General features: G+C 36.3%; 1 protein-coding gene across 1 annotated transcript in view; it reads left to right on the forward strand.

Moving 5' to 3' along the window:
• The window catches only part of LOC136039468 (alpha-L-fucosidase-like), a 37,114-nt gene that overhangs the window by 17,490 nt on the left and 7,535 nt on the right, over positions 1-12,089 (forward strand). Inside the window, exons 4-5 of the mRNA XM_065723242.1 lie at positions 2,621-2,778; positions 8,345-8,546. Coding sequence (XP_065579314.1) covers positions 2,621-2,778; positions 8,345-8,546 — 360 coding nt within the window. The remainder of the gene's footprint in view (positions 1-2,620; positions 2,779-8,344; positions 8,547-12,089) is intronic.

The following is a 12,089-nucleotide window of genomic DNA, read 5'->3' on the forward strand; positions in this document are numbered from 1 at the left end:
TGTAAACCGTTGTAGCCTGTTTTTTTGTCTTTCTTAAATCTTTCCATAAATTAGATTGGTTGGGATTGATTTGCATTTATGTAATACCTTGACGTTCAAAAGTTATGTGTGTAAGTATGTGTGTATTGGATTATTACCGATTCTTGACTTACAAGGCTCAACCCTGCTGTGTGGTGCTGCAGCTGAGTTTGAACTCTGGGTTCTGTATTACCAAGATGAGACCAAACCCACTGCGCCACCACAGGACACGTTCAAAAATTAAGATATCAGAATGCATAGACTAAAGGAATCCAACTGAAACAAATAATACGTATATCTAAATAGAGGTTACTTTGAAACGATAAACAATATATAGTGTTTTCGGAATTTTGCTTCTATTGTGATATTTCTTCTAGGATTCTCTCTTTTGTGCTTTATGTAACACCTTGTTAGTTGTTCCTTAGATATAGCATTGTAACGCACTCATACTCGGAAAAGAATGATGGAATTATAAAATATCATTATTCAAGAACACGTCGCTCAAGAATAAATGGCTAGGGGTTTTTGAAATACCAATCAACATTTAAAGGTCAAACTTGCTTTATTTTATTTGGAATGATACGACATTTGCCATTGCGTAAATGTCTAGACAATGTTTTATTTTTTCCCTTCCGCTTTCTCAATTTGAATATTGTTTTTATTTTGTTCCTACCAAAGAGTTTAATGATGAAAGTTCTAATAAACCATATCTAAGAGAAGGTCTAAATATCTGACTACCAAAATACAATAAACCAGAAAACAAAGGAAATTGTTCTGCTTTTGAAATTTAACTTGATAGGGATTATATAATATAGAACTGGTATATATAGAATTATCTTTTAGAGATCTTAAATTATATACTTTTCAGATTTCTAGAAAATATTTACTGCAAGTCAAAGCTGTTTCCCAGTTATGCTTATGCTTTTGAGGTGTCAGAACATAATCTGAAATCTGCGGGAAAGGGGATTCCCCAATTCTAATTATCCAAACGTCTACCAGAAAGTAATTTCGTATCTCAACTAAACTTAGTGGTAGTTAAAATTAATTGTTCTAGTTTTTCTTTTTTGGAGTTCTGTATCTGAACTCTATTGGGCTAGAGGGGTGGAGGAGGGTCCCTCAATTCCTGTTATCTCAAAATTATGCAAATGATGCTATTGCATTTCAACCACACTTTGTAGGAAGGGAAAACACGTGTTCTAGCTGAGGATTTTAGTTTTCCAGACACAGTCCAACCTCTTTGGAAATGGCTGGGATCCTTGAATCCATATTCATCGGAAAAATCTGACAGAAAAGATGGTCGTGTCTCAACCGTGCGGGAGTTAGAAATATACTCGGTTGAAGGGAAGAGTAAGCGTCTTAGCCATAAATTTTGGGGCCCGTGCCCATTCTTTACTTTTTGAGGACGGGTCTCTAGTTTCTTGCTATCACTATAATTACCAGGGATGGTTGTAAGATATTACAGAAACTTGGTGAGAAGTAAGAGTAAGTGTCCTTGTTTTGCCCGTGGAAGTTCATTCCCGGTCTGATCTTTCGTGGTAAAAGAGCTTTTAAATCATTGCCATCAGGAAGGGGTTTCTGGATCACAACAAATCTTGGTGGGGAATAATGTTTAAATCCCTAGTTTTGCATTTTTAAGGTTCATAACCTGATTCTGGCTTTGAAGAAGAGGAAAGCGAGAAGGGGTTCTTTTTGCAATCAGGACATCTAGCAGCAACGTAGATGTCCTGCAGCATTAAACGACATAGAGCACCTATGTTCTTTGGTGATCAAGCCTTGTGAGGTAGGGAAAAGATATTCATATTATCAGACTGATAACGAGAAGTTTTTGTAAAATTTCAACCAAAAATCAGTTTGAAGTAACATTTGATGCACTGTTTTTGGGTTTTTGAAGTCAGGGGACTGACTCGACCTCTGGTGAGGCAACCCTAATCTTTTGTCATCAAAATATTTTCCAAAAGTGGGCATTGAATATTAACCAGGCTGAGGTGAGAGTAAAAGATTTTGTTGAAATGGCGCCTTTTGGGAGTCGGAGGAGTGGCGTGACCCAAATTCTTGTAATCAGAACCCATAAGATGGATCTGTTAAGTTAGAGTTGTATCGAGGGCTATTGTTCTACCTTTAGAGGATTTGATTTCAGTTCGATAGACATTGTCAATTGTACTGCTTTTGTAATTAGGACCGATTCGTCATAGTTGCCGCACAAGGAGCCTTGGAGCTAGGGGTATAGTTCTAATTTTCGTCACAGTGTGTAGCCAGTCTAAATAATTTTTTTGTTTATAAAGTTATCTTTGATATTGGGCGTGGCCAGGTCCTACCCTGTAAGCTTTTCTCAAGGTGAATTGGATTGTTGAAGTTAGTAGCTATAACCTATGTTTTATTATGCACTGATTTTTGAACTTTTGATCGCGATTTAATCCCTTTTTCTTGACATGTTAAATATTTTTGAAAGTAAGAAAAAAACGACATTTCTGATGATTTCTCTGGCTCTTAACGCCGATTATTTCTAAAAGTTTAAGTCGGTTGTTATGATAGTTTTATAAGTTGTATCCTTATTTGTCGTATATTTATTGCAAATTTGAATTAGCCTTCTTTTTCCATTTAGGTGATTTGGCAGTGGCTGTGAAAAAGATGGAACTTCGTTTTGGAGTTTATCATTCCATGTATGAGTGGTTTAACCCTTTGTATATTCAAGACAGAAACAATGATTTCAAAACGCAGCGTTTTGTTGCCGAGAAAACGATGCCTGAGCTTCTGGAACTGGTAAAAATTACTGCTATTACTTGTAATGCTAACAACTCGCTACAGCACAAGGCCGCCGAAGGCCAGCATAGTTGTACACGCTCTTCCTCGCCTGACTCTATTCAAAGCTTCACTCTTTACCCCTTTTCATGTAATTTTATTATATTTAAATCCTTTTTTGTAACCTCTTCTCACCACGTTCAGCGACGATTTGCTTTTTGTTTGACCCCAGATGGATGGTGAAACACTACAGTCATTGGCAATCTGCCATTCGTAAAACCTTGCCTGACCATCTCAACTTTTCCTTTATTATACCCGTAGGAAATTGGACCGAACCATGATTTTTTTTTTTATAGCTTGTTATTTGATATACAACGCAGTATATCAAACAAAAGGCTACACGGTTCTCTGACTGAAAAAACGCAGAAATAATACTGCAAATGTTACTTATAACTAATTTTGGGTTGAAATCTTCTGGTTCTTAGTCTAGTGACTAAATTCTCTTTTCCCTACCTCACAAGGCTCAGATCGGGTCTTGATCACTTCCTCAGCCTTTTGAAATGCCGACGTTTCACAGCCATATTTGAGCACCGTAATAGCCGTGGCTTTCACCGTCATAATTGATTTTCGAACGTATTCTTGCACCCTAAACTCTCAAACCTTCAAAAAGTCATTCATTTCGCAAAAATTTTTATCTAAGGTGCTCAAATTATCTGCGTAATCCAAGTCTAATTCGTTTTTACCTTCCCATTTGATACCATGTTCTCCTATAGCCTTTACTGCTTAACTCCTTATTCTACGTTGAACCAACTGCTAACCTGGCTTCCTTTATCTGGTATACAAGGAAAGGAACTTCTCTAAAGCTTTTCAGTCAGCTGCATCAAATATCTCTTCCAAATCTGAAAGGGTCTGATGATTCAAACATGTCTCAATTATTTCTCTGAGGATGAAAATCTGGTCGATGCATTCTCTCCCCTTCCTAAAACCACGCTATTTTTTCTGAAGAACTTATCGCTATAACAACTCTTAGCTATGAAGTATCATCGTGCTAAGTAATTTGCGCTAAACAGGAAAAAAGCTAAAATCATTTGTAATTACCACCCTCACTCTCATTACCTGTTTTATCATGAGGTTCAGTAAAGTATTCCTAAAATCGCTAAGGGTTTTTCCTTATCCAAAAATCGTAATCCTGAATAATCTATCTGTAACTTCTCAACCCCATATTTCAAAACTCGTTTACCACGCTATCAGTGCCTGTGGCTTTATTATTTTTTAGTTGTTTTAGTACTGTCTCCAACTTCTTCCTGCTAAGTAAATCTTCCTTCACTTCCAAACTTTCGATGGTTTTCATTCTCTTCTATATCATTTCCTGCCACTTTGTCACGGTTTAACATACTCTCATAGGCTTCTGTGCATCTCTAACAGTTTTTGTATAACTATTTGAGGCCTCTTCCTATCATTAACTGTGGCAAGTCCAGAGTTACTGCGTCTTCTCAGTTTTTTTGACATGTCAATGCAACATCTTGCTACTGTGCCGTCTGGCTGCATCTTCCTTACTCTCCTTTTATTCTCTTTTGATTTACCGCTTGGAAACTTCTTGTACAAACCTCTTCTCTCTTCTACGTAGCTTCACCTGTAGCTCTATTATTTTTTAGTTGTTTTAGTACTGTCTCCAACTTCTTCCCGCTAAGTAAATCTTCCTTCACTTCCAAACTTCCATGGTTTTCATTCTCTTCTATATCATTTCCTGCCACTTTGTCACTGTTTAACATACTCTCATAGGGTTCTGTGCATCTATAACAGTTTTGTATAACTATTTGAGGCCTCTTAATATCATTAACTGTGGCAAGTCCAGAGTTACTGCGTCTTCTCAGTTTTTTTGACATGTCAATACAACATCTTGCTACTATGCTACTATGCCGTCTGGCTGCATCTTCCTTACTCTTCTTTTATTCTCTGATGATTTACCACTTGGAAACTTCTTGTACAAACCTCTTCTCTCTTCTACGTAGCTTAGAGAGTTTTTCCTAGCATTTCCAGCTGCGCTTCTAGATTTCCACCGTAAGGAATCTTCTGTTATTTCATCAACTTTTCCCCTAAAATTACTTCGTCGCAAGTTTCAAGTTCGATTTATTCCATCAAATGAACATTTACAAGGACAATATCACAAAGGGTTTGATTGCCCGTTATTCGGAAAATAACTTATAATAACTAATTAAAACTAATACTATACATGTCAGTAATAAATTACGCCTAAAAAAACAAATGATAAGTAAGAAATCAATTCACCAACTGTTCACACGAATATGGCAATCTTTCCGTCACTTTAATAATCAAAATCATACCGAATTTTTCTCTTCCTCATCGAGGAACTAACGCTAACTGAACAATACTCAACATAGAAACTAAATCTTATAGCAACATATAACCAGATCTCATGTTTGATTTAGAACTGAGTTCCAAGCATGCCCCGCAGTTGCGGCCATGCAAAAGCCTGAAAGGACTGAGGGAGAGGCCAGAACCATTACATCATCTCGGTTACAAATTGCGTACGGGTTTACTTCCTTACTAATTGAAGCAGTTCAGAAATGCGCGGTGGGAGCCCTCGATGAAGAACTGGTATATCAGGGAAGATATGGATAAAAGATAAGTGCCTTCTTCTTCAGTAATGGACAAAATTCTGTGTAGTTGGCTATAGAGCTCTAGCTTCTTTTTCTTGAAGATGGTGAACAGATGCAGGTAGATATAGAAATGTAGAATTCCACACTGACGAACAGTAATGCAGATAAGAATAAATAAGAGAGAAGTATAAAAGACAGAGAACAGAAAACGAAATACTCGCTTTGGTTTTCAGATGATTCGAAGTCCACACGAAATCTTGACTCTATTCAACTCGATTTACCACTTAAATGATAGATTTTTATCTAAAAAAATTCCAAGGAATCACACTTATCAGTCCGGTGGGCGATTTGTGGAGCCCGTTCGTGTATGAAGTTCAGTTGTGGGGCAGCTGTCACCTATACGAGAAAAAATAAGGAGTTAAGACTTTTTTACACTTACAGCTAGCAGATTTCCGTCAAACCAATTGTACATCTACTCGGTTAGTGTTTGGAGCTTGAATGTAAAGGGTTATTCATTTGAAGCTGCGGTGCCTAGAGTACTGTCATCCGTGAATGCCAAGAATTCTGACTAATTATCAAATGCAGACTAATAACATTTCTGACACAATCCGCTGTAGACATTGGTAGTTGCGGTGCCAAATCCGGTACACGACGTTGGCATAAGTGACGAAGATTTATTACATTGTGAAATTTTGAAATCCAGTGTCATATTCAACTGTTCTTAAAACGTTCCTCTAAGATTCTCATCAGTTACATCAAAATCTTAATTACCCGGAAGGTACGTATCCTTCCTAAATTCCAGCTTTTGTTTCACTGTTACACGATTGTTCAGAGTAATTTTTTTTGAAACTTTATCGTAAACTAATCCTATACATTGTCCTTAATTTCTAATCTAGTTGTCGGAAGTTTTTTTTTTTCTTTTTTTTTTTTTTTTTTTTTTTTTTTTTTTTTTTTTTTTTTTTTTTTTTTATCATAGTGTCCCACACTAATGATGTGAATAGATTGGCATCTGGAGTTTGACGTTGGTTTTTTTATAGCCATTAGTACGGAATATATTAACGTAAATGATTAATTTCGAGTTTTTGGTAAAATATACAATTGCTGAAAGAAGATGCCAGCAGTAAATCAGAAGGACAACTATCCAGTGTGTATTTGAACCGGATGTTAGATTTGAGAGATTGACAAAAATAGATACTGAGTTTGGAGAAGGTTTTAAGATTAGAAAAGGTTTTGATCATTGAAATTTTCTAGAATCCTATTGTGTTTTGTGCATGCATGTAACTGGTAACTTTCATGTAACTGATAACGGGTAACATTAACATGTAACTTTCCATCTATCAATTAATCACCTTCCTCCCTGTTTGTGCTGTAATAAAAACAGTAAAAAATGTACAAAAAAGACTATGATGCTCTATCTGTTTATACGATCTGTAACTTACCCACGTTCTTTCTTTCTTTGCTTTCCTTTGGGTTCAATGAGCAAAGTTTCATTTCCACTCAATGATGATTGAACTCAGCAACTGAGAAGAATGGCCAAAGAAAAAAAAAGTTCTTGGTTAGACAAGATTGCTAGTACTTTGTGTTTTATCAGTTCATTCCTTTTCTCAATTCGTTTTGAATACAGATAAGGGACTTCCTTTTTCAATTCCCTGGAAAAAAGGCAATAAATACGGCAATTTTAAGACTTGGTAAAAACTACGAAAGCTGAAACCAGTATCTGAATGAATGAATGAATTCATTTAATACCCATCAATGGAAAAATAGATGGAGCACAAAAAAGAAAAAAAAGAAGCAAAAGACGCTAATTAATTTGACACAAACAAAACAGATGCTGACTACTGCTGTAAAATATTGGCCCACGAGTGGGTCTTCACTGATGAATTATATCGGTCAATTTGCGACAGAATCGCTTCTTCAGGGTTGGTAACACTGTACTGGCGAGTAACATGCCTATTGCTTGTCCACGGTGGTAAACGCAGCAAAAACTTTGCATACTTGTTGTATATTGAGAGTAATTTCAGTTCATCTGTAGCTGTAAAAATGCGCCAAAATGGGCTAAGGTACATATATTGAGGCAAAATCATAGCATTGTACACCTGGGCCAACAGACGACAATCAAACTTTCGCTTATTTGCCACTATACAGCTATACATAAAAGAAGACCGCTTCTGAAAATGAGAGAGCAGTAACCGCCGTGTCTCTAGTATTGACCGTCCAATAGGGAGGCCCAGATATACAATATCATCCACAAGCTAAACAGTAGAATCAGCAAGTGTGACGCTCCGACCAGCATCTGATTTCGAGTTAAAAGCAGTACTTCAGACTTTTCAGCATTAAATTGGAGTCCGATATGGGTATACTCTTGATGCAATTTAATAAAATTAGCTTCTAGCCAATGCAGAGACCAACTCAGCTTCATCACATCATCTGCATAGCCAATCAAAGATGGCGAAATCAATACCACGCAGAATCTAAGTCATTAGTGACAATCGTTTGGTAATGTTTTCATAAGTGTGAACATGTCAGATACGTACTTTAGGCTTGACAGGGACGATATTTGATGCTTCTATTGTTCGAGACGGAATAAAGTTTACCTAATCTATAATGAAACTTAGATGCTGATTTTTATATAATTGAGGCAAAATTTCAAATTGTTTAGGTACCTAGAAATGCAATAAGGACGGGCCTTGAAAGAAAGCGGATATTGGACACTGTTATCGATTTTTGTTTCAAGCCAACTCTACCAGTTTCAGCTTTCAACTTTTCTAATTTTCTCGTTTTTTTTAGAAGATAACGTTGAAATATTTTTGTGCATTAATGTTATATTTCATGGGAGATTATTTTAGTTTGGTATTATAGCATCAGTTTGTACTTTCATGCAAGTCGTAGTCTTATTATCGAATTATATTGTATTTAATAGTGTGTATAGTTAAACAATTTCATTTCATGACTGTTTTCATTTCTAGGTAAATGATTATAAGCCCGAAGTAATTTGGTCGGACGGCGACTGGGAAGCTGATTATACATATTGGAATTCAACAAATTTCCTATCATGGCTGTATAATGATAGCCCAGTAAAAGAAACAGTCGTGGTCAATGACCGATGGGGAAGAGGCATCCCATGCAAACATGGAGATTTCTATACTTGCAGTGACAGATATAATCCGGGTAATTATTTCGTTTTCATTTGAATTGATATACATTTTAAATTGATAGACACTAAGAAAATAAAAATGGATGACATAAAAAAATGAAAATAAATTCTTGGCAACCGTTATGACCACGGTTTATTTAAACTGTGGTCATTTCTATAGCGTTCATAAACCACTGAATCATATCTTAATTCTTTGCAAAACAAAGCAATAAGGTTTATGCTACAATCCTCTTCTCGATTTTGGAAATAGTTATATTGTAATGACTAGTTTAAGATATACTATTTAAGATATACTATATGCTATTAAATATACAATTGTGGTACTCAATCCTCAGTGGAATAAGCTTTTCCTGTTTAGCATCTGTGGGTCGCCAAAGATTAGACATGTAAAATTGAGACTATTCGAGACGGGCTCTAGAACTTATCCTTGGTTCTTCCTTCACTACATATGAGGGTGGTTTAGATGAGCTTCATCTGACATTCTTGAAAACGATAATAAACTTAGCATGGACTTCAGATTGTTATGACTGCAGCCCGACTTTCAGCGTGACATTCATTGGCCCTACCAAGACAGCTTGTAAGCTAATTACTACCCAGAAAGAATGGAAATAGACTCTTCCTTTAAGAATTTTTTCTTTGGCAGTGGAAAGATATCGTTATTCTTTCGTGCAGTATTTTATTTGTCATTTTAACCAGTAAAACTGTTACTTAGCATTTCTTTTCATCTAAATGTGTTGAACTTGAGTGCTTTCTTTTCTAGGCCTTTGCTTCTTCTTTTCTTGATATTGCGGATGCTTATGTCAGATTAAAGCTGTTTTAAGCTACAATTGTTCTTTGTTATTGTATTCTTTTATACCGTATTATACACATTCTCGTATTCATTTATAACTGTATATCGTATCCCTTTGTACAGTCCTATTCTTATTCATCTTTTTAACTAATGATTTTATTGCCTGGTATTTCTTTATATGTAAATGTGTTGACCCTGAAGTAGCACTTGCTAATTTGGCTTTGGGTTGTTGTTAGTTCTCGTAGATCTTTGCTTTTCCTCTATAACAGTGACGCGCTTCTTTTAATTTAATGTCATTATAGTGACTAAACTTATTCAATACTTCTATTTTATTTGGACTGTGGACAAAATATAATGCGCTAAAACCTAATATTTTGCTTTGTTATGTAGAAATTATGGAAAGAAAAAATAATGGGAAATGCGCAATCGTACTTTTTAGGCGATATATGGAACCCCTGATAAGGATAGGCCGCCACAAGTTCTTTTCTCCGTCCCTATCCCCGACAGGGAAATCCTTGCTTGCGTGGCCTCATAGTGGCATTAGGTGGGCTTTTCACTAGTTTTTCCTAACCAAAACTATGACTACTAACAGCGTTGCACAGTGACCTTGAGGAGTGGTTCCCCTCAGAGAAATTATAGCCTAGTAAACAACACAACATTGGCACTGGATACGACTCTGATATAGAAGGGTATAGCCAAGCTGATAGAAGGGTATAGCCAAGTGCGGAAAACTATGTTGTGACCAAGACGGGCCCAGGATTGCACAAAGCCTCCATTCATCTGGAGGTCCCAGGAACATCTTGCTTTCCGGTTCTAAGGTGGGTTAAGCGCTACGTGTAAACCTAAGAAGATGTGTTGGTCCCCGTCTTGCACTGGCATTTCGGACCATTGCTTTTCCTAAGGCCAAAATAATTTCAATGAATTAAAGAATATGAAAATTGCAACTTGGAAAGCTACAACGTTAAAAAATAACTATCGTATCGAAATCTTGACAGCCGAATTCAGATGCTTCCAACTGGACTTATTAGGAGTTTCAGAAACTCAATGCCAAGGGGTAGGGAACATGAAATTAGATGATATAGAATTTAGTTGCTCAGGCAGGAAGGATGGGGTATATAGACAAGAAGTAGGGCTCATGATGAATAAGGGAGCGGTCAAGTCTTGTCTAGGTTAGGAAGGTATTAATAATAGAATGCTAGTTGCTTATTTTATAACTAAAAAGTGCTGGGTGTCAGTCATAGTAGTATATTCCCCTGTAGAACTGACTGACGGAGGTAGAAATATGGGGGTTTTATTGCGAGATTTTGACGCCGAGATTGATAGGGATAGGTGGTATCCTAGCCTAGATAAATTTGGTGTAAGAAAAGAAAACAGTGATGGCTACGGACGGCTGCAATTTCATAGCTATAGCAACCTAGCTATAACCAATACAGCATTTGGTCATAAAATGGTCCATATGTCAACATGGTATTCACACGATGGTAAGACAGCTAACCTTATTGAATATTTTATTGTAAGCCAAATATTGGCATGATCAATAGAAATACTAGGGTATATAGGAGTGGTATTTTCGGTGTTAAAAATAGATATCACCATTAAGTAGTTTCTAGGGTTAGTTTAAAGCTGAAATTTACGAAGGGCAACTACCTTCCGGGAAGCTATGATGTTGGTAGACTCCATGGTGAGAATTTTAGAGAAATTTTCCAGGAACAGTTGAATACTAAACTTGAGTTTTTGGAAGATTTACAATGCGGGAGATGGACGGAATAATTTTAGGAAAACAGTTTGTGAAGTTGATGATGGTGTCTTGGGAAGAAAGTTAGGAACTAGAAATATCAGCGAAAATGCTTGATGTTTTATCAAGAGGAGGAGGAGCTTGTACAAGAAGTGCTTAAGTGATAGATCGTATGAAAATACGCATAATGCAAAGAAGGTGAAGAAAGCATTAAATAATGAACTAAAGAGAAGTGGAGGCCATGGATCAAATTGCCGAAGATCTGGAAAGTGTAGCCAGACGGCAGAATAGTAAAATATTGCACTGGCATGTTAATAAATCGAGAGAGAATAGTCAATCTGGAGTTGTCCTAGTTAAACATAGGAGCGGGACCACCATTGGTGATAAGGAAGGAGTTAAAGAAAGATGGGCAGAACATTTTGAGAATGTGTTAAACCTGGATTGAGTTGCAGGAAATGATATAGAGGAGGATGAAAAAGTTTGTGACACTTTAAATAGGAAGTAAGATATATTTTGTGAGGAAGAATTAATGACAGTACTAAAAGGATTAAAAATAAGAACGCCCCAGGTGCTGATAGTGTGGTAAATGAGTTTCTCAACTATAGTGGTTATGATTTTGAGGTTAGAAATAAGTTACTGAAAATTATGAATATTATTTTTGAAAAAGAGGAAGTACCTAACGATTTTAGGAAAACTTTAATTGAAACCCCCTATAAAAATGGTGATAAGAGCGAATGTAGTAATTGTAGAAACATTAGCCTGATTTCTGTAGTTATCAAATTTCTTAGTATGATGATGCTTTTTAAACTTAGAGATACTGTAGATGAAGCTTTAAGAGAAGAACATCGTAGTTTTAGGAAGGGTAGAGGATGTTTTGACCAAATCTTCACTCTTAGATTAATAATTGAGAAGTGCCTGAGTCATCAGACACCTTTAGTCCTCAGTTCTATAGGTTATGAGAATGCTTTTGACTCAGCTGATAGAAGAACTATAGTGAAGATCTTATCCCTGTATAGTATAATAGACAAATAC

This window comes from Artemia franciscana, chromosome 2 (genome assembly GCF_032884065.1).
Source record: "Artemia franciscana chromosome 2, ASM3288406v1, whole genome shotgun sequence".
Taxonomy (NCBI): Eukaryota; Metazoa; Arthropoda; class Branchiopoda; order Anostraca; family Artemiidae; genus Artemia; species Artemia franciscana.